The 23475-nt window shown below is 35.3% G+C and overlaps 6 protein-coding genes across 6 annotated transcripts; 2 read left to right on the forward strand and 4 right to left on the reverse strand.

Moving 5' to 3' along the window:
* Nucleotides 1-1414: 1414 nt before the first annotated feature.
* Nucleotides 1415-2193, reverse strand: EV154DRAFT_569991 (uncharacterized protein; the record flags this gene model as incomplete). The annotated part of the gene is made up of 2 exons (XM_051606171.1): nucleotides 1415-1765; nucleotides 1855-2193. 2 exons carry the CDS (start codon nucleotides 2191-2193, stop codon nucleotides 1415-1417), a joined length of 690 nt encoding a protein of 229 aa, XP_051451772.1.
* Nucleotides 2194-4426: 2233 nt separating this feature from the next.
* Nucleotides 4427-5603, reverse strand: EV154DRAFT_527928 (uncharacterized protein; the record flags this gene model as incomplete). The annotated part of the gene is made up of 5 exons (XM_051603527.1): nucleotides 4427-4711; nucleotides 4759-4972; nucleotides 5071-5231; nucleotides 5313-5365; nucleotides 5468-5603. Coding segments are annotated over 5 exons (690 nt in total), but the record flags the coding sequence as incomplete, so codon positions are not given.
* A 1954-nt stretch (nucleotides 5604-7557) lies between these two features.
* On the reverse strand, nucleotides 7558-8283 carry EV154DRAFT_487132 (uncharacterized protein; the record flags this gene model as incomplete). Its single annotated transcript, XM_051598940.1, has 2 exons — nucleotides 7558-7824; nucleotides 7939-8283. The coding sequence occupies 2 exons, from the start codon at nucleotides 8281-8283 to the stop codon at nucleotides 7558-7560; spliced, it is 612 nt and encodes a 203-aa protein (XP_051451774.1).
* A 5162-nt stretch (nucleotides 8284-13445) lies between these two features.
* EV154DRAFT_487133 (uncharacterized protein) lies at nucleotides 13446-14257 on the reverse strand (the record flags this gene model as incomplete). The annotated part of the gene is made up of 4 exons (XM_051598941.1): nucleotides 13446-13654; nucleotides 13709-13963; nucleotides 14035-14064; nucleotides 14089-14257. The coding sequence occupies 4 exons, from the start codon at nucleotides 14255-14257 to the stop codon at nucleotides 13446-13448; spliced, it is 663 nt and encodes a 220-aa protein (XP_051451775.1).
* Nucleotides 14258-14727: 470 nt separating this feature from the next.
* On the forward strand, nucleotides 14728-15297 carry EV154DRAFT_487134 (uncharacterized protein; the record flags this gene model as incomplete). Its single annotated transcript, XM_051598942.1, has 2 exons — nucleotides 14728-14833; nucleotides 15038-15297. 2 exons carry the CDS (start codon nucleotides 14728-14730, stop codon nucleotides 15295-15297), a joined length of 366 nt encoding a protein of 121 aa, XP_051451776.1.
* A 107-nt stretch (nucleotides 15298-15404) lies between these two features.
* On the forward strand, nucleotides 15405-15928 carry EV154DRAFT_487135 (uracil-DNA glycosylase-like protein; the record flags this gene model as incomplete). The annotated part of the gene is made up of 2 exons (XM_051598943.1): nucleotides 15405-15525; nucleotides 15585-15928. 2 exons carry the CDS (start codon nucleotides 15405-15407, stop codon nucleotides 15926-15928), a joined length of 465 nt encoding a protein of 154 aa, XP_051451777.1.
* Between the last annotated feature and the right edge of the window lie 7547 nt (nucleotides 15929-23475).

Below are 23475 nucleotides of genomic sequence, written 5' to 3' on the forward strand. Positions count from 1 at the left end.
CCATGTCAAGCTGTACCGAAAGTCGATGTTTTTAGTGGATGAATTCTCCATGATTTCTGTCGAGATGCTCCATCATATCTCATCTGCCTTGATCGAAGTGACAAATCGCAATGTCCCGTTTGGAGGAGTCCAATTTGTGTTTTTTGGCGATGTTGGACAATTACTACCTGTCGAAGCTGAGCAAGGGTATATATGGCAATCATCTCTATGGCACTATGGTAACAAGCTGCAATTGACGCAACCCATTCGTCAAGAGGGACATTCAGACTATGCGGGTATCCTTAATAAGATTCGCGTCTACGAGTTGGACCCCCACGTGGTTCATTTTATTCGTCAACGTTGCTATGACAAGCGAAATATTCCCTCTCATGCCATTCGACTCTATACCACGCGCCACCTGGCAAACCTGGAAAATGCACGCATGATTGATGCCTTACCAGGAGTCCGTAGCCGACATGATGCTGTAGACTATCCCCCTAACAACCCGACTGGCAACGAGCATTCTCGACCTGGAAACGAGACTCCCCAAGATGTTATTGCTCAAGAAGGACATCACCGTGATGCTCACCCACAATCTCGATGTCGAACACGGATGGACGAATGGATGTTTAGCGGTAGTGGAAGAGGTATGTGATGATGATTACATTCGACTTCGACATTTGACCCATGGCTACAGCCGGGTGATTGGTAAGGTAAGTGATTATGTCTATGATACGATTTATAGTAGGACACAATTTCCCTTTGTATTGGCGATGGCTTCGACTGTCCACAAGGTCCAAAGCTTGACGTTACCGGCCGTAGCAATTTTCTTGCAAGACATGCCTTCCCATGGCGAATTCTATGTGGCTCTGAGCCGTGTGAGACGTCCCCAAGACGTGTACATCTTTGGTTTGACCCCTACCGACGCTACCAACGTTCGTCTCGGTGCCAATTGTGATGCTATTGAGATCATGAAGCGCTTGTTATTAAATAGATAAAAGGAATGAGAACCCATGACAGAAACATACATGTTGATACAAAAAGAGAGCCTAAATACGGTTTTTTTTTTAACATACCCATATATTATTACAACCCCATTCTCCATGACTTTATTCTATCTTAATAAAAAGACGCCGACAGGACTCTCTCTCTCTCTTTGTCTCTCTCTTCATACCCTGAATGTTCTTTTCAATACAGACATATCAATTCGTTCATCATGCTGAGTTAGGCAGCCATCGTCCTCTTTTTTTTTTTGGTTCGCTATTGGGCTGGTTCCGAACAGCCGTTTGGTCCGTAGTTTTAGTTCCGACATGCTCTCCGTTCGACACTTTGGTTACGAACCCACCGTTTGGTTCGATACACGTTTGGTTTCGAACATGCAACATGTTTGGGTAGGATACACACATTTTTGTAAACAAAAAAAGCTCTTATTTTATTATACAGTGGGAGGTGGAGGAGATGGGGGAGGAGGAGGAGGGCCAAAACGCTTTAAAAATTCTACCATGGCGGCCTGGTTTGACTGGTTGTCAGGTTTAGATTTTTTAAATCGACCCGTTACAGGGTCATGCAGCGTTCTTTTTCTTGGTCTATTTCCTTGTGAAGATTGTGATGATGGTGATGATGGAGCGGCGGAAGGAGAACGTGATGGAGGAGGAGATGGACGCGGAGGTGGTGAAGGGGAGGTTAGTGAAGGTGGTGGTAATGGTGGTGAAGGGGAGGGTGAAGGTGAAGGTGGTGGTGGAGTGGGTGATGGTGGTAGCGAGGGTGGTGTACCGGTGTCACGTGCCTGGAATGGGGGCGAGCGAGGTCAATTCTCACCAAGATTCAAGATAAAATTCCCTTCGGCGGGGCCGGGTCTAACGCCATGGGCCTAACAAAGGCATGACCCACCATATCCTCATTGATGGTAGCTGGCATGGTATTGGGAAGCACAAAGAGAGATCTGGCGAAGAGACGAAGTCGCGTGTCGGGCACCAAACCCAAAAAATCCGCCATGATGGTGCGTGGCATGAAGTTACCGGTCAAGAACACAAAGTGGGCAAACGTTGTTAGCAATGGCACTTGGGCCTCATACATTGTGCTAGGTATCTCTACCTCACAACAGACAATACCCGTATAAGGATCGTACAAGTTCGAAATGTAGCTGCTGTCATTCAGTCGTCTGACCGATGACGGAATGAGAATGGCGACAATGGATGTCTGGAATTGCTGCATCTTGTTTGAAAAAAAAAAAAAGAAGAAAGACAATGGAGAGAGAGAAAGAAAAAAAAATAATGAAAACGATGACCCAAGAAATAAATTCATGAGTGCCTGATAAATGAGGCAATGATGTAAGTTGAAAAGAAATAAATCCATCAGTGCCTGATAAATGGGGCAATGATGTAAGTTGAAAAGAAATAAATCCATCAGTGCCTGATAAATTAGGCAAGGATGTAGTTTATTAAAAGAAATAAATCCATCAGTGCCTGATAAATTAGGCTATGATGTAGTTTAAAAGAAACAAATCCAACATGACCTACAAATCCAAGTTTAAAAGAAACAAATGCAACATGACCTGATAAATTATTGAAGAAGAATGCTAGATAAAATACATTAAAACACATAAATATGGGGTGGGGGATGCCAGTTTTTTTTTTATATATTATTTTCTTTTATACGAACAAACACAAACAAAACTCATGATGAACCAAGACTTTGATATTAGAGAGGAATGGGCATCCTAATTTCCACTTCCACATTATACATAAAAGGTATCTGAGTCTGAATATGCACTCATTGTTGCACTGAAATGTGGAAATAACTTTTGCTATTTTCACAAATTGTGAAAATAGAAAAACATATCGTCATTTTTTTGTGACCATAGCCAGCCAATCAATTGCTCGTAAATTTAAGTTTTCTATTTCGCTTACATTATGTCATTTTCATAATTATAGTCTATATATAACTACGCGAATCTTTTTTATTGACTTCTTTATCTTCACATATAACTTAGAGTGCATCTTCACTGTAATGTGCCAAAACGTAATCTGTGACATTTTTTAGCATTCATCTCCGACTAGTACAAGTAATATAAAAGGAAATTTATTCATAGCCAGATTTTGTTAATATGGGGAGGTTTTTTTTTTTTTTTTTATGAAGAAAATTTTTAGAAAGGTACAAAAATAAACCTAACTTCTAAATTCACATTTCTATTTGTCCTTTTTAAAGCTCCCGTGAAGTAATACGCTCAAAAACAGTAACCCTTTTGATGCGTTTGTAATTTTAAAGAACGTTCCATCTAATATTACTGAAGTAAACAAAGTTTTCATGTTGTAGACGTTCTTACTTAATGTATATCTACGATTTCATACATCTTTTCTGTGTTTTACACTTCACCATATTTGATCTCAGTTTAGATTTAACAGGCTATGGCACTGAGTACTTTATCTAATGAATATGACCTTTCAAATACATAAATTAAATAAACAACTAGTTGGATCTATTTTCAAAATACTCCAAATTATATCTTTTAAATATGAAGCGTTTCTACTTAGTACATAAAGTTTTTTTTATCCTTTTTATGCCTTACAAGGTCGATCATATTTGATCTCAGACTATGATTTAACGGGTTGTGGCACTGTGTACTTTATCTAACGAATACGACCCTTCAAATACATAAATTAAAATAAACAACTAGTTGGATCTATTTTCAAAATACTCTAAATTATATCTTTTAAATATGAAGCGTTTCTACTTAGTACATAAAGTTTGTTTTATCCTTTTTGTGCCTTACAGGGTTGATCATATTTGATCTCAGACTATGATTTAACGGGTTGTGGCACTGAGTACTTTATCAACAAATACGATCCTTCAAATACATAAATTATTTATACAACTAGTTGGATCTATTTCCAAAATACTCTAAATTATATCTTCTAAATATGAAGCGTTTCTACTTAGTACATAAAGTTTGGTTTATCATTTTTGTTGTCTCACAGGGTTGACGATAAATGTCCTAAGACTTTGATTTAATAGGCTGCAATACTACGCATGCGGGTACTCAAATTGAGATTACAGGCAGTAAACATTTCATGGTCCGAAAGCGGGAATAATATAAGCGGGACAATACTATTGGTCAGAAAAGAAAAATTTAAAATTTTGAACCTGCTTGTGACAAATATTTTCCCCCACACCTAAAATCGAGTTGTAAAAATCCCGGACCCACTTTTTTTTTAAAATAAAAAGTTCATATTCTCATTTTAATCATGATTAAAATGATATATGTCCAAAAATATCGGACCTTAATTATAAGGAAAGTGTGGTGGTCCAATTTTAACGTTTCTCTCTGCTTAATTTTTTTTTTGGCACATTGAAGTCCAGATGCACTCTACGTATTGTAAACAAGCATTTTTTATTGAAGCACATGTCAGACTTATACATACTAATACTCTTCTTCTACGGTCACCAGATGCTATACCTTATGTCGATACAATGGTTTTATTATTATTGGATAATAAATGCAGTATAATATGTATTTATTGATAAGTTCACAAATTTATTTGAGTGGAGTATATATTGTAAGTATATGTGTATGTATATGGAATAGTGCCTAGTTAAGTAATTATGTTTAATGGCCTTCTTGTCTTGTTCTTGTCAACTGTGGATACCTGGAATCTAAAGCAAAACCAGATCTTATGTATCTCGTCAACAGCGTTTTGATATTGCAGGAAGCGTTTACGTCTCTGTTGCATATCTGTAGGAAACGTATTAGTCGAATGCCGTCGCGGATAAAAATTGGACAAAACGACTTACACAGGGCGAACCTTCTTGTTGGCAATGTTGAAACAATTTCAGAGGGTAAACATTTTGGAAGGATCCTATAATAAATATAACCAAAGTTTCTCTATCAGTCACCATGGAATAAGCGCAAGATTTTTTATCTTCTTCTGGCTGATAACAATCCGCGGTGTTCCATAAAATGTTGTCTTCATCGTCAAAACATTTCAGATGATTTCTTTTTTTCTTCACGGTACTTGTAATTGGTGTTTCTAAATAACGTGAGAGCATTACGCATGTTAAAATATTATATATTATAGCCTTGCGTTATGTTACAGGCACGTAAGTTTGCATTGAAGTCTCGGTTGTTGCATGTACGAAATCTCGGAATAATTTATGTTTCTTGTTTGTTGAAGACTGTGACAGCATTTTTGAGATGTATTGTACTCATCAACTGGTATAACAAGAGCTCTTTGAGCGATTACTCTCCGAATTTTCTATGAAAGTACAAATATTAAATGAGTATACAGACCCCGCCACAAATATAACAACATAAACATCATTATACACCCCTTTACTGGTATAGGATTTTGCTTTTCAAAGGTCCCACTTAGGGAAGCGTACCCATACGCTACAACGGTTTAGTGCTGATCATATCGGATATTTGGGTCCCGCAAATGTTGTTCATTTGTTTTGTTAAATATTCTTCTCTTCTTTCTTCTAGAGTCTTAACTAGAATCCATGGAAAGCTTGTATGATTTATTCACGTTTGCGTGCCCCAGAACCACTGAAGCAGCGTAATCGTTAGCCATTCGACGGTTTGAAAACATAAACCTTTTATTTCTGGATGCCTGCACGACTTCATGAATTCTATTTTTGCAGTTACACAATCAATGATCATGTGATTGATTTATGACTGTATTTGTTTTACCTTTGGTTTTCAAGAGACTGAGAGTTAAATAGGTTTCGAATCCTCCAACGGTGCACACATCCCTTGTTGGAAGTCTTGTGTAACTATCTTGAATGTTTGAGGTTGCGCGGCTTCGAAGTTCGCATCTTCTTTGCTAATGTATGCCGGAGCGGGACCTGTCATTATTAAAATAAATCATCACTGAATGAATCGTATGCTTTGTTTCATGCTCTATACTTACATATACAATGGGTTGCTTATATTGAATGAATGCTGTATAATGAGCGGCTTATTTTGTAAAAGATCTTCTTCGCAATCAACCGCACATATGATATCATGAACACCTATAAAGACAATCACGTATATACATTCGTTAAAATCTTATTATATCGGGATAGACATTTTACATTGCAGATAGACCTGGATCAATTCCAATGATGCGATCTTCCATTGTGATGCCGGTGGAGTTTTGGGATAACAATTACAGGCCTTTGTTTCTTCCTGCGAGGTTAATGTTTTATTTTTGGAGATTGACATTGTCTTTGTTCATTGGAGCCCAGTCTGTTTTGATTTTTTCGAAAGGCATGGAAGCCATATGTTCATCAGGTGGTACTGAAAATGTTAACTGACTTTGCTTGTCTGAGTTACATTTGGCAGGAGCATAAGACAGGCTTTGATAGTTAAGATGTCGTTTCTTTTCAACTTTATATAGGTCAAACATATTTTCACAGAGATCATCTTTTACGTCATATTGGGTATACACGTCTTTAGACTGGTGGTAGTATATTATAGCATCACTACCCAATAATTGGCGTGGTATATAATGGTTACCACTACCATTTAAGTTTCGTTTATAACCTAATGCGAAAATGCCATACATTGCTTTAGGCCCGTAAATACGAGCATACGATAATGAGTATGATGCTTCCGGTAAAAAACTCCAGGTCTTTACTTCTCATGTTTCATGTTACAACCACTCTTTCAATAGTCAGAAACTAAGAAGCAGATATCTTAAAGGATATTGATAGTTTTTTTTTGTATTTATTGACTTTATCGTAGTTGCTGGATCCATATTCGAAATCGTATATGACTTTTATGTGGTTATGTACTTTTTCAAAATCTCGTATATTTGCTATTCTGATTTATGCTTGACGAAATGACATGGGAGAAACAATAGCTACTGAAGCTTGTCCAGCTACATTTTTTTGTTATAAGATATTAGGTGAGACACAATATAATTTTATTTGGAAGTTACCTAGAGTTTTTACAGGGACAGATGCTCGGTTTTGCTGAAGGCAATAGTTTAAAAACCATCTAAAAGACGAATATTCCAAAGCTTGAAGTTGAGTAAATGCACACCCACGTCTACATTGCCGGAAGAAATAAAGAAATTGGTAAGTAAATGTGGTAATTAATACCGTACATCAATTGTAAAAATAATTCTAGATACTCTGTACAACGGTTGATCTGAACGTTTCTGAAAAGCCTATTCGTATATTGTTAAGTGCAGGAATATTGTACAAAGACCTTCGCAAAGCATAGAATTTCTAGAAACTATTTGTCCTGTACCCCTCAAAATGCTACAAAAAAATCAGGAAATTAAAAAAATTAAGAAAATATAAAAAACGAACTTTATAAACTTAGAATTCAATAGTTAAGTCGGTGTGTCTCATCAAGACATACTATGCGACACGCATGCGACCAGAAATTATCGTTGTTAATGGAGGGTAAGCCTCAGATGACAAGGGATAGTTCATTTGAACTATTTTTTTTTCGGCGATGGTAGATTGTTCCATAACATAATCGCTGGCGGTTTTATATCTTTGTAATTTCTAATATAATTAGAACTGTTGAAATATATTTGTACCACATTCTCTTTTAATAATTCTCGTCTTAAGGCTTCAAAGTCTTCCTTATTCGATGGCAGCATGTATATTAGCTTGTAATACAAGTCTTGTTTGAACTAACTGATCTCTTGTTTCATTGTCTAAGCTGATCTCTATTTCGTGATCAAATCTCTGTAAAAGAGCATTGGCTTGTGGGATATTATTTCGGTAATTCGTAACTGAATCAATGACAGTATTTGTAAATACTAGAAAGTTTGCGTACAGTTCATCTGTTGTTCTGGTGTACATTTGGTCCAACACATGCTCCAGGGCAAAAACCTGCTTTGTAATATCCTATGTAAGTGTTAAGAATCTGGCAAACCTCTCAACAATTGAAAGTGATGATAAAATAATGTGTAAAATATCATGCTTATTAGGAGCACAAAAATTCTCTGTCTGAGCGGTTACTTGCTTGAAGCCTGTAGCGATACTTCGATTTGATTTAAGTTGGGTGTTTAAGTGTTGGTCAAGACCAGTTGTAGCTGCTATAATATATTCATGTAATAACGAAGGGTTTGCCTGATTTTGAATACTTTTTTGTATCTTCTGTATATTTTCACTTGTAACGTTCAAATGTGTTCTTTCTTCTGCTGAAAACCTGACAACATCTCTTAAAAAGGAAGTGTTTTTCTGAAATTTGTCCTGTATGTATGTTAATTCGTTATTAAAAAAGAGGGCAAAATTGATCACATCTCGTCCAGCTATAAGATGCTCCTCAGCGATGTGTCTAATAAAAATGACAATGTTTAACATTGATGAGCATTATTTTACAATAGGTGGATTAATTGTCCGGATTTTTTGCAAAAAATCATTTAATCAGTCATAGTTTAACAGTCACTTTTCTATTAGGGGACGTGTTTGACTGTTGAGTAGACCAGATGGTTTTGTATGTGTGGCTTTGATTACATGACAGTCCCGTCATAACTATTTGGTTTGCTAACGGAGTGTTAAAATAGCAGACCCCATCCGGACAATTTATCCGGGTTTTAGAAAATACGTGAACTGTCCAGAAAGTTATCGAAATAGGGCATACCCAATCACAAAAACATATTTTTGTTTGTATATAAAGACGGCATATACGATACAAGAAGTCTTTCCATTTATAAAATTTATTTCCTTTCCTTATTCTTCTTCTCTAGAATTCTGCTAGAAATAATGAAATCGCTGTCAATTGAGAAACAAAACAGTATTGTTATGCGACAAATCGAGCGCATTTCCAATTTTTCTTTCTTTTTAAACACCTACTAAAGTGCATTACACCTTTTCGGGTTTGCACCTGTCAAAACTACTTCTTTTCATCTTTTTCTTATCCTCAGATCTGTGACCTCTTAGTAGGCGCAATTACCTCAATCTCTTCTATAAATTTCCCCAATTTCTTTAATTTCAGTGACTGGATTATACGTCCATCACTATAAATAGGCATCCATAAGACCTCTCCTAAATAAAAACCCTCATCTATTATTTTACTCATATATCAACACTTTGACTTATTAGTTTTATATATTATTCAGCTCTATTATCATTCTGATTGATCCCTTGATTACACTTTTATCATTGTATCTTTTATTTATAAGCATATAAGCTATACTTAAATCCATTTATTTTCTAACAGTTCAGCTTCTGTTTAAACTAGCTGTGGTGCTCACTCAACTCGCAATTATAAAGACCTTCTTTATTAAACTCTATTTTATTTAAAGAAATACTCCTTATCCCGCCAATACTACTCGTATACTCTTATTTCAGTATTAAAAACATCTTGAAATCGTAGATTTTGTACTCAAAAATAATAGAACGTGTGCCAGATGTTAAAAAGTCCACAATTTCGGACTACAAACGAAAGTTTTTCCTGACATTTGACATTCAGCATCAGGCCGTCATAGCATTGTGAAGGAGACAACTCGAAATGCTATTTGAAAGAAGGTTGTACTCGGTGATCTCAGAACAGGAAAGAGGTGGAAAAGTATCTCTATGATCTATGATTTGAAATTGGACACTCTGCATGCTTGAAACTACTAAAATCAATGGGTTTTAAGGTGCTTTTTAAACAGGATAAAACCTTTTCTTAGGGCCCATCTCCGTCAACAAAGATTCGACTGGGTTTAAGCACATCGTAGTTGGACCAAAGATGATTGGAAACGTGTAGTTTTCTTTGATGAGACTAAAATCAACATTTGGGGTTCCAATGGTATTTAGTACTGCTGGAAAAGACCGGATGACAAGTTACAGTTTCATCAACTAAATCTTACAGCGAAGCTTGGAGGTGGAAATTTAATGATGTGGGGATGTATAACTCACGATAGACCCGGTTATGCTTGTCAGATATTTGATGGCACCATGAGAAAAGATGATTACATCAATATCCTGGAAACAACAATAAAGGACACGCTTGACTGGTAAGGTTATGACCCTGAAAAAATATATTTTCAGCTGGAGAAGGACCCAGAGCACATTTCTAAGCTAACAAAGCAGTGGTTTAAAGACACCAACTTTAATACTGACTGGACTTACAGCTTACCACCTCCGAGTCCTGACTTAAATCCAATCGAGCACGTCTGGCACCACCTAAAATTGAAGTTGAGCTCGTATACATCAAAAGTAGAAAGTGTTCATTAACTATGGGAAAGAGTCGAAGAGCAGTGGAATACCATTACAAAGGAAGACTGCCAGAGATATATAGATAGCATGTCAACAACAATTGAGGCGGTCATTAAAGCCAATGGTGGTCATACAAACTGCGAAACTAGTTATTTTATACCCGGATTAATTGTCCGGATGATGAAGTGTAATTTTAATACTTATAATTTTAATCTCGGACTATAAATAGTAATAAAACATGTAGTATATTACACAGTACAATTTTATCTTTCTAACCATATAAACGTTTTGTCATTTTTCTAAGGAAATCCGGACAATTAATCCACCTACTGTGTATGAAAACAAGTATTGCACTATAGTTTCTGTAATTATTTTTTAAAAGAGTTGAAAGTTTGGATTTCAATTATGATAATTTATATTAATCATTGGTGCAGTTGGAGGTGGAATTTGGGTGAAGGTTGGGGTGGAGATTGAGTAGCTTCCGTACAAGATCCACTTTCACTGCGCGTTTGTCTCTTTTGTACTCCTTAGTTTATAAATTCATTTTGTAAAGCTTATGTAGCGCAATAATATTAGTTAATGCATACTTGTCATTCAAAACAATTTAGTTTTTAATAATAGCGAAAAAAAGGAAGGAACAATAATCTAATGAGCTGTGTTGGTACCGTCTAGAATAATGTCCATTTAATTCTTATTAACTGTGGCTTATACTATTGTGCTAAATCCATCTAGTTCACTAGCTTCCATTTTTAAAGTGACCACAAAATCAATTGTAAATTTTTATTAAACCTAAGTTAACGTCATATTATTATTAAGATTGGGAAAAGTAACAATCGAAAATTCAAATAACAACAGTAAATTAGAAAATCCTGACTATTAAAGAATACAATACGACTGTTTTGAGCTTGTAATTTTACTTTCAAGAGAGCGTTGTTTAGTATACAAGGTTTTATTTAATTGCGTTTAATTGCTCCGGTTATGGATGAATTTTAATCAAAGTGAAAAGGATATTTGTGACGGTGTAAAGAGTGTACTGATTCAGATTAATAATCACATAATATTTTTTGGGCAGCGTAAAACATACACATCAAATTAAAGTCCTAAACCTGGTTTCTTTTAACAAGCACATTGTAACTTCTAAAGTCACTCCTCAACTTCTACGTAATTTTAAAATCCGTGCATTAATTTTTTACGCTTTTTACTTACACTTTCTAATTTCTCAAACTGTCTGAAGAACGCCGAAAAGTGTTTGATTGTAACATGTCGTCGAAACCCCTTCGGATATTACACTAAAATAATGTGTTTAACCACATTTTATTTGATATGTGTACACCTTTTGTAGAAATAAATGGCACAAACTCCGAAAATAATGGCACACTTTTTTTTTGATTTGGCACAGTTGAGAATTATATATGGCACACTGATCCAAATTAAGTTGGTACATATCGAATTTAATGATGGCACACTTTTGAAATTTTATATAGCACACTTTTCTTTTAATTCAATAACTAAAAAACATGTCTCTCAAAGTCTATTTCGAAGATGGTAGAGGAAATGCCATAGATGAAGATGGCTTAGAACCTGTGCAAATGTATGTAAGTGGATGAGGAAGCGTATCCTCTAGATAATATAACCACTTATGATTCACATCTAGATCTAAAACCCCCTGAAAAAAAAATACAAGCAAAATTTAACAAACTCAACAAAGCTCTTAGTAATCCTAACGGTTCAAACAATAAAAAAATACATCGCGGAGATGATGTAAAGGATATGTTTCTTTACTACCTCTACGAAAGGGGACTGACTGCGGGAAAAGCGGCAAGTGTTATGAATATCCCTCGTAGAACGGGTTACAATTAGCTTAAAAGCGATCAGGATATTCTCGTGGGTAGACTCGAGGGGAAAAACGATGATAGTAGTGATGAAAAATTGACTGAGAGAAGAGGTAGAAAGGCAATATTAAACGAAGATCATAAAAAGCACCTTGAGGAAACGTTTGGTGAGAACCCTTCAGCATCGGTTGATCAAGCTATAGATAGTTTGACTAGTCAATTTGAAGGTCTGAAAGTTGGTAAAAAAAAAAACCGTTCATAACTTCATGGTTAACGAGTGCGCGTTGTCCTTTAAAAAAGCATATTTTTACCCTGCTGAGAGAAATTAAAACGAGAAAATGCAGCAAAGATTCGAGTGGGTAACGAACTGGTCAAAAACAGTTTTGGACTACCAGATCAATTTCATTTTCATTGATGAGGCGGCTTTTCACGTCAACCTTAAGAGGACGATGGCCTGGTCAAAAAAAGGGGAGAGAGCCATAGTTGAGATGCCTGTAACGAGGGCTCAAACGACAATCATTTTGGGTGCCATATCACCCCTCGGTGTAATCAATGTGAAAGTAAGAAGACCGTACCAGTTTACCTCAAAAAAGAAAAAGTTACAGAGAGCATCATCTAAAGCTACCGGGTCTTCTGCAATCAAGACAGTAGGCACCGTTACTCGTCATTATTTTAATTTCATCGCCAGTACCCATGATGTGTTAGATAAACACGAGCAATTTAAAGGCTTGTACATTGTCATGGACAATGTTCCCATCCATAAAAATCTTGATATTCAACGATATATTATTAATTGCGGGTACGGATGCGTTTATCTCCCGCCCTATTCGCCTGAATTGAATCCAATCGAGCAGTTTTGGTCAGTGGTTAAAAGCAAACTGAAGAAAGAAAAACTCTTGGATAAGGAAACGCTTACTTCGAGACTAACCGACGCTTGCAACAGTGTTCTTTTCAGTAATTTACAGGGAATTTTCCGATATTCTGATTCGAAATGGCAAGTATGTTTTGATAAACTTCCACTTTAAATATGGCACACTTTGTGCCAAAATTTTTGTGCCATCAATAAAAAAGATTATGTGCTAAACTAATAAAAATTTCTGAGCCAATCAAAAAATTAATGTGTGCCAAATGAGAAAAAAAAAAGTGTGCCATTATTTTCGGAGTTTGTGCCATTTATTTTTACAAAAGGTGTACTTTTCTTTAAACACGGAGTAGCATTGCTTTAAAAACATTCTAAATCGAAGATCCAACAATGATACCTGAAAATACATGATTTTGAATATATCAACTGAAATACATGTTTGTAAGGACATAAAAACTGCGGTCTAATTTTAAATTTTTTTTTCCCAACACAGAAGCTGTATTTTGTCTATTTCTCAAAAAAAAAAAATTAAGGAATTTGATCGAAAACCGCCAGAAAAGGAAGATTTTGAAGTGAAATTTTTTACCTAATTGATAATAAGCTACTTACTAAAAAAAATGCAGACTTTAGCAAGGGGATTTCTGGGATGAACTAGGTTCAGGACGTCCGGGTTTTCTTGGCGGGTATTGCCGTCGAGGATTCTGCTGGGGGGCGGCAGGGGCTTGGTCGGCAGGTCTCTCACTAATTACAATATCCATGATTCTCCTCCGGGAACGAATATAGGCCGAATCATCCTCCGTAAATTCTCTCTCCTTTACCATGGTATCATTGGGTTCTTTATGAATTAATGTTAATAAAATTGTGTTTAAAACAGTTATATATGAATTACCTAACACAGCGTGGAGCGTTTCAACGGCCTTATACAGGATTTTGGGGTCTAAGGTTCCTCTAAACACACGTTCTGAGTTTTCAAACTCCATGTACGCAGAACGGAGGAGGTCGTACTTGTATGGTATGTCACTCCCAGGCTCACCCTTCTCATACGTATTGCCTGCTGTCCACATAATTTCGACATTCACCGAATGTGCATAGTTTGGTTGTTTGTTGGTGATACCCGACATAAACGGTCTGATTACCTGGGTGCCTTTTTAAAATTGTAGTTAGTTAATGCCACGCTGGGGGATTTTTTTTTTTTTTGCATTTTACTGCACTTACCATATGCCGCAACTTCGTCCATGCGTCTGGCTTTGTATAACTAAAACAACATACCATAGTTGCTTATGAGTAGGGTAATGTTCCTGCCAGCGCATTGGATTTTGATGGTACCGCCGACGTCGTTACCAAAAGCAACGTTCAACTTCAGTTGCTGTGTTACTCGTCCCCGGACGGTTACCATTACTTCAGATCTGCAGGCGGCAAACGAATTTGGAGTTGTCATTGTAGAAAAAATAAACATCAAAGTAAATATGAATATGAAAATGAAAAATAGAAAAATGGATAAAAATATGGATTATATATACTTGTTTTTTTAGTGTCTTTTCGTTTAGTCTATAGAGTAATAAACAGGTTTTTGAAGTTGTATAAATTCATATAGTTGCCAAGTCTTTTGATGTCAATAATAAAATTTAAACTGAAAAAAGAAAGCTTGACAACTTTTTGTTGTTGTTGTTCTGACTTCATGTTGTAGACTTCATTTTGAACATGGTCGTATGAGTGACATCCCTCAACAAAAAAAATAGAGTGTCATATATGCGGTATATCGTGTCTTTCTGACTGTTAATCTTTAAATCATTTATCTGACAATAATTCATCAAGAATTTCATTGACTAGTTGATTTAAGGTTAGTTTTTTTTTTATGTTACTGCTTTGAATTATAACCTTTTTTTGCTCTTCATTCGATATTTCCAAATGAATTACACTGAAGATAAAACTGCCAACAACACGAATTTTGCTGTTGTGGGCATGATGCCTGCCTTCTCTTGGAAGGAAGATGAAGAGGAACATTTTTTTAATGGTAAAAGGGATTTGTTTTGGCTTGTAGCTGCAGAGGGTATTTGTTAAAGCAATTACTGGTAGTTTTATGCATAATTGAATTTTTTCTTTTCGTTAGCTGATATCGTGCCTGATGGTGCGGATGATGATGAACTGGTGGAGTTCGATAACTAGTCTTTCTGGTATGTTATCAATGAAGCGAATAACAATTGGAAAAATATTCCAGAATCAGAGATCCAAGAAGGCATTGATAAAGTAAAAGGCTTGATTGAATCGGAAGATCCAGCAATAGTTCTTTTGGTGGGAATGGTGTTGGGCTTATACTGGTTTGGCCGTGGAGTCGAGTGTGGACCTTTGGTAGTTGAAGATGATGAGGATAGAATGTACTATTTGCTTCCTTCAACTACCCCAAACCCCACTTATTCGGCTGCCCGAATTCGTGAAGAGTTTATACGTTGTGGGGAGTACTTACACCAGCATGAATAAGAAGAGGAATGATTGTGTGATAAACAAGTTTTTTAATATTTATATATGCATCTTACTTTTTTTTTTTGTGTTTTTACTTTTTTTTTCCCAGTTAGATTTTTTTTTTCATGAACATTCCCGCCAATTGTAATATTTTATTTGTAGGAATTAATCCAAGTGCTGCTAACCCTCAAGCCGATTATTTCGAAACACCAAACAATCAATTTTATCGATTGATTAACGAGAGTGGTAATTTTTTTTTTTTTGGATGAGCTTAAATGATTTCTGATTTCTAAAAAAGTAAGCAGCAGTTACCGGTGAGATTCAAGTGAACAGAGCTTCCGAGCTTCGCTTGATCAATGCAGGTGTGATGAACTTTGTGGACAGAGCCACCCAAATGGAAAAAGAAATTAATAATGATGAAATGGCTGCTGGAAAATATCGTTTGCAAATTGCAGTACAAAAGTTTCATCCAAGGGTCATTTGTTTTGTGGGTACAAAATGTTGTAAATATACTTTGTACGTTCCCCGTACAAACAACAATGTCAACTTTGGTCTGCAGCCCAGAAACTTTGAGGGTGTACCTGTCTTTTGCGTGCCTCATGGCAGCAACAAAGGCATAAATTTGACTTTCAATGATAAATTAATGTAAGCGGTATGGATGTTTTTATTTTATCTAAGACGTTTGTTTCCAAATAGATTTTATCAATAATTGAGCGATTACTTGATCAACAATTAAAGTTTTTTTTTTTTTTTTTTTTTTTTTTTTTAAAAAAATCCAACACATGATTTTAATGTTTAAAAATAAAAAATTTATTAAAGCAAACAAAACTAATATAAATAGATACACAATTGCCATTCAATAATGAATGTTGCCCGAGATTGGCCACGTGGAAGCTTGTATCTTTGCAATCTCTTCAAAGTTTTTTGATAAAGGTCAAAAAATAGAGCGTAAAAAAAAAAACCTCTGCTTCCACCCCTCCATCACTGCCATCTCACAACCGTTATATCTAGATAAGAACCACCTAGTAAATAGAGTTCACTTTCTACATTTAGTATCGTTTATTTACCAGTGACGGCGAATTCAAGACTTAATCTAGATTACAGTCCCTGGTATCCTAGCTATACTCAATTCCACAACTAATCAGGCTCGGTATTACGAGGTTGCATAGTGCTATAGCTTTAAAATGATACGAAGGGAAGACAGAGGCAGACAGAGAGAAAAAAAAGAAGACGGTCTGTATTTTTACAGTATCAATAAAAAAAAGATGGGCTGAATTCCCACATATAGATCTTGTTTCATGATCATCTGGATTGGTTCAGTTTTGCATACACAATCCTTTATTTACCATCCTTGTGAAAAATAAATAAATACTTTGTTCCTTAAAGGCAATAGTTATGATAGGACAGCATTAAATAAAACAATTGATGAAAATATTTTTTGAAGTGGGTCATTTTATTTTAAAAAAAATCGGTATTATTTATTCCTGATGTTTAATTTCCTATTCTTCACTCAAACTTGGTGTTTGTTGTCGAAGCATTAAAATTAAATTTTTTCTATTGACTTTAGTAAAGATAGTCTCTATTTCATTCTCATTATAGGAACTATTATCAAGATCAATATTACATAAGTCAACCTATAAATCCTAGAGAAAAAAAAATTAGCAGTATTAGATTAATAGTTATTTAAGTTCAAAGTGTGATAATTGCTTATTTCAAAGTATATGTGTATAGAGGTTTTAGACGGAATACGAAATGAGACTATTTATATCTTTATTATAAGTTGTAGAGTTTGTCATAAATAAAATTAGAGGTTCTTTTATATACGAATTATAACTTCCGGTGGATTCTCTGCTTAGTTCTAATTAACATTTTACACGAGATAGCGATACCTTAACTTGAGATAGAAATCGATCAGAACGTAAGATGGAGTGTATTACTTTAGTAACATAGGATCTCCATATTACGTCTGGAACCTTTATATAAATGTAACAGGTCATGGTTCCTTAAAAAGAGTTACGGATTAGAGCTCCTTATCAAAGTATATGTATAGTAAGGTTCCACATTTACACCAAAACTTGGATTAAGTTTAGATTATAATCGCAGAGTGCATGTTATATTTTACTGGAAGTTTGTCTTTAGACCCTGTTGCAGCCAATAATAATGTGGCTTGTTGTTACACAGGATAGAATCTTTTCTATAAATACGTCCCTTTTTTTCTTAATAAATATTACTTCAGTTTTATCTTAACTAAAAATCTAGTTTCTTAATAATTCGTAATTGACTGCTTTGTGTTTCCCTCAACTCTCATACTTCTTATTTATCTTAAGTCTATACTTTTCATATAACGATTAACTCAAAGTTCATATTTGACACTCGACTCGAATCTCTTTATTACTAAAACCGTATATAAGATATTGTTTATTACAACATAATTACTTATCTTTTTAATCTTGGCAATCAGTTTATATTTATATTACTTACGCCGTCTTAAATTCATCGTTGATTATCTTCTTATCCTAAAAACTTTATAATTTAAGATTTCTTAAGTTGATTACTTCCAGTCTCGTGCTCACTTTTCTAACTACTTTATTATGAACATCAATGCTAATAACCTATATCCACCTTATCTTGTAAGAACTATTACCAGTGTCTTAACAATGTTTGAATATTTGGAAAAAGACGATATCCCTAGACCCAGGCTTGAAAATTGATCTATGGAAAAGTGTTAATTGTTTATATATCTGATTAACATTTCTATGCGCAATGTTTTTGCTTCATAATAAAAATCTTGATAATAGAAAATATTAATTTCAAAGGCGGCCCCTTTATCCACCTAAAACAAACAATTTTTTAGTTCTTCTCGAATAATGATATATTGTTTGTGAAAAAGGGTTCATACACTGTTTTTCTAACCTCGATAATAAAATGCTTAATGATATTGGTTGTTATACTGGGGCGAAGGGCGACCTCTACCACAAAACCCCCACAGCAAAACATTTTTTTTTCAATGACCTTTTCCGTAAAAGTCACTTTTTATATAATAGCTTTCTCCACAATAATCAATTTTTATATAAGCTCTTGTTTTCAGTTTAATGTTTAATGTTATGGATTGTATTCCTGGGAGGATGGGTTTTCCTGGCCTCTAATTTTGTATCTCTGCTCAAAAACATTACGCCGTGAAAAAAACTCACGCTTTAAAATCATAGCGCTGTAAACAAAATCGCGCTGTAAAAAAAGTTATGCTCTAAGATATAATGCTGTAAAAAAAGAAAGGAATACTGTTTTTCAGAAGGTATCAATTTAATGCTTAATTGTATGGGCCGCACTCTTGGGTGGAGGGGTTCCCCTTTCCCCCAATACTTTTTATCATCACTGCTTTAAAAATACAATGTTAAAAAAAGCATACTGTTTTATAAGATATGTATAAGCAATTTCATGCCTAATACTAGGGGCCGTATTCTTGGGGGAAGGGAAACCCCTCCCCCAAACCCCCCTCCTCTCTTGCGGGGGAAACCCCCGGCCCGCCATTTAAAATCTTAACTTTTGTAACTTTTGTGACTGACAATTAGCTCGCCTTGTGACTGTTTTTTTACGATTTCTATTTTTTAAATGTTATTAGTAATAAGAATAAAGCCCTACAAGCGCTATAAATCTTATTTAGTTGTTTTTAATCGATTTGTGTTTGTGTTAAACAAAGTTTCTCCACAGGAACGACGGTTGCAAACTTGTAACTATGTATGATCAAATTTCCATCGTCATCAGTTACAATTTGACTTAGTATAATATTACTGTTGGTACCGAACTTATCTGACAAGTACGAAAAGGCCTCTGACTTTAAAATGTAATGTTTTTTCAGCAACGCTATTTCTGACATCAAACAATGCCTTTTAAAATAGGGTTTGTTAGCCATCACGTTTTCGACGGAAGAACCAGTTCCAACACGAAATAAACTATCCCATAAAATGCTGTTATCTTTCCATCAATTGATATAATGAAACGGGGACCCTTTATACACCTGAACTCAGTTAAAATGATTCGATAAAACTCAAAACTCGTACTCCTGCCTATATGATGCAATAAAAAATCACTGAACCTCCTCGTTCAGGTTTTACTCATTTCTGTACAGAATATGAATATATGTCTTTACTGTTTTTTGTGCCAGAACAAAGAATTTCATCAAACAGGATAAATTTAATTTGGTTTTGATTCAGTATTCTATCTGTTTCCAGTTTTTTCGGTGTACATAACTCCAGCTTTCGTAAAAGTAGCACTGGTGGATATGTGGTCCCTTATCGTTGTCACGCTTTCTGTTTAATAAAAGGAACAACAAGACATTTTTTAGGTACCCGTTGAACGGTCGTATCATTTCGACCGAATTACAAATCACCGCAAAAGCAGTTGTAATGCATTAAACGCTGACACCACTCTTGTTTTTGTTACTTATTAAATCATAGAGTTGTTTTTCCTCATATTTTTTGGAAGACAGCCAAACCATGTCGCACGCGACTGACCAAGTTAGCCTGCCTAATTTCCTTGTTGCTAGTATTTGTAAAACCAGTTTTAGAACTTGTTGAAAGACCACTTTGAACACTGCACCAGCATAGAGCAACACTAACAGTTTTATTTCTCAAAATGTGGTGCGTGTTTCAAATAAAAAAACGTTTCAGTAAACGTTATGAAAAAAAAACAGTTCAAGTTTTTATAAGTGTTTAACCGACTAATATACTTTTTTAAAAAGCACTGCTAAACCGGTTAATACCATGTAGTATCCGAAAAAGGAAAAAATAAAAACGTTTCCAAAACAGTCACAATCATATCAGTAAGTGATACCATTAAAAATAAATAAGACTTCAAACGATTAAAATACTTTTGGCAGGCGCTGTATATACGTTTCTGCCGTCCAACGGATGTTTAGGTATGTTCTCGTAGGTTTTTCGAGTTTTGTTATTTTTGAAACGCATGGCTATAAGCTCCCTACAGGTTTAGATCTCTCGAACTCTTCAACAAACGTTATTAATCCTTTGTAATCAATTGCGGTTACTAGGTAAAGGTAACCTGAGAACGCGAATGTGTTGAATCTGGACAGATAACGGACCAGAGTTTCCCCACGTATCGGATATAGACGGATAACGGACCGGAATACCCAAAAGTAATCCAATCTGGACAGATAACCGAGTAGAGTTTCCGAAAAAGTGGAATACCAACGGAAAAAGGACCTGAGTTCTTGTTGTGTCTTAAGGTAAATATAAACTAGATAGCTGGCATCTCGCGCACTTCGTGAGCGGAGCCAGCGTCTGAAACGCACTCAAAGTTAATAAGTATAGCCTTTATCTGTAATATATAAGGAGAGATAAAAAATGATGATTTTAGACAAAATATAAAATTTAATGGGTGTTAGGTGTGCATGAGTAATTCAGGATAAACAACATTTTTGGTAGTGCTTGTTTAGCTGAAAATAACACGGACATTTCGTTTGCTGATGTTGCTCTAGTATCTAATAAATATTTTTTATACGCTGTTAAGACACTGGTAATAGTTCTTAAAGAATAAGGTGGATATAGGTTATTAACACTGAGGTTAATAATAAAGTAGTTATGAAAGTGAGCACCAGACTGGAAGTAGTCAACTTAAGAAATCTAATAATATAGAGTTTTTAGGATAAGAAGATAATCAACGATGATTTTAAGAGGGCGTAAGTAATATAAATATAAACGAATTGCCAAGATTAAAAAGAAAAGTAATTATGTTATTATAGATAATATCTTATATACGGTTTTAGTAATAAAGAGATTTGAGTCGAGTGTGAAATATGAACGTTGAGTTAATTGTTATATGAAAAGTATAAACTTAAGATAAACAAGAAGTATGAAATTTGAGGGAAACACAAAGGAATCAATTACAAATTATTAAGAAACTAGATTTTTAGTCAAGATAAAACTGAAGTAATATTTATTAGAAAAAAAAGGGACGTATTTATAGACAAGATCCTATCCTGTGTAACACCAAGTCAGTTTAGATTGGCTGCAACAACGCAATGCAAATCAACATTTTTATAGTCAATGCCAATCCACACTTTTACACTCAATGCCAATCAACATTTTTATACTAAATGCCAATCTACCGGTCTCTGTTCCTGGGTGATGGGGCAAGCCCCTCCTCCCTGACCCACCCCCAATTCGGGGGGAAACCCCCGGACCCCCTCGGGAATAAATTTTTCAGCTGAGTATAAATTCTGCTTGATTCGTTTATACGAATTGTAGTATATTATAAGGTTATAAACAGATTATAGGATTGTTTTGAGATTTTTATAAAATGTACTTTCTAACAAATGAAATATACGAGTACTTATGTAAAGGACTGTCTGCTGGTTTCATTTGTCTAGTAGTTTTTTGATTAACCAAAGTAAATAAAAAAAAATTACGCTGTTAGTAACTTAGTTATGCGCTAATAAATGTTAAGTCTTCTTATCTCATTGCTTTAAACTACAGTGACTTCCAAAACTGGAAACATGTTTTCTTTTTTTTGGTATAATTAACACTACTCCATGGAAAATTAATCGAATCATATGATTTTTTTTCGAAAATATATGGCCCAAACTCGACTATGTTACACTAATTTTTGTGACTTTTAAAATTTATTAAAGTTAAAGAAATAAGGGGTTTAAGACGAGTAATCAATGATTCCAGTTTTGGCGCCGGTTTGGATTATATCATTTATTGCTTGCACTTAACCTAATATTTGGTCCAATAACCCTTTGCTTTGATGACTGCTTCCCAGCGACTAGGCATACTGTCTATAACAGCCAAACAATCATTTACAGTAATTTTGTTGTACCAAACATCTGTGGCCCGTTCGAACAATTCATTGATTCCTTTTGGTGCCGTAGGTTAATCATTCAGCTTTCGTTTCAACAAGGCCCACGAATGTTCAATAGGATTTAAACCCGGTGATTGCAATGGCCAGTTCATGACGTCGTAGTCTTGTTGTTTCAAGTAATTGTGTACCTGTTTTGATGAGTGTTTCGGGTCATTATCTTGCTGAAAAATCACCTGGTTTCGATTCAAAGATAGATTTTCAGCTGTCAAATCTACACTTTTGTCCAATTCGTCACGTAAAATATCCATATAAAGCTCTTTGTCCATTGTACCATCAATTTTACACATCCAGCCAACACCACTGGTACTTATGCAGCTCCAAATCATGATGGATCCACCTCCATGCTTGATAGTTTGCTTTACGTGTCTAGGCTGAATCTCCTCAGTGTCTCGAATCCAAGCCCATGTGCAACCATCGGAGTTGAATCGGTTAATTTTAGTCTCATCGGACCATACCACACGTCTCCAGTCATCAATGGTCCAGTTTCTGTGAGCCTTAGCCCACTGAAGACGGTTTGCGACGTTTGCTTTTCGTAACAGAGGCTTTTTTGGCTTTTCAATTGCACCTAATCCAGACAATTTGAAGGCCCTACGAACGGTTTGAGGTGACACACGCTTTTGAATGTTGTTCTCCAAGACCCTTGCGACTTTTACAGCGTTTTCCTGACCACCCCTGTTAATTTGCTGTAGGCAGTATTGTTTTTTCGTCTGACTTAATAGTGAAGGGCGCCCACCTTTATCTTTTTCTCGGTCAATAACGTGTTCGCGAGCAATTCGATTGATGAGAGTGTGACTAATTTGAGTCTCCAAAGCTACCTGACGGTTGCTTTTGCCTGTTGGAAGAAGTGAAATAATATTTTGTAATTGGTCATTCGTAATTTTGCGCATCTGTAACAACTTTTTTGTAGGTGCTTGTAGCCATGCCCAAATTGAGTTTAAAACTTACCTTAAAATGTAGTTAGCTTTAAAACAGCCGAAAATTAATTTTGGCGCGTTTTTATTCGATACATGACCGAGTTGTGTGTCATTTTTAAATATTTTCATTGCCTTCCAAAACTGGAAACATGTACAGGTCAAGTTCAATTGAATACTGTGAGCGCCAAAATGTACGTCTACTTTCCAAAATTATGTGAAAGGTAGTCCATGGGATGTGTATGACCTCCAAAAATTATAAAAGCTTTAGCATTTGTTTTCAAAACATAGTAGTTGCTACATTACAAAATTTGTAAACATGTTTCCAGTTTTGGAAGTCACTGTAAATCAGAAGTTTTTTTCAGACATATCAAATTAGTCCTGTGATGTTTTGTTTCGATGGTTCTTA

Source organism: Mucor mucedo, assembly GCF_025094135.1.
Source record: "Mucor mucedo strain NRRL 3635 chromosome Unknown EV154scaffold_172, whole genome shotgun sequence".
Classification (NCBI taxonomy): domain Eukaryota; kingdom Fungi; phylum Mucoromycota; class Mucoromycetes; order Mucorales; family Mucoraceae; genus Mucor; species Mucor mucedo.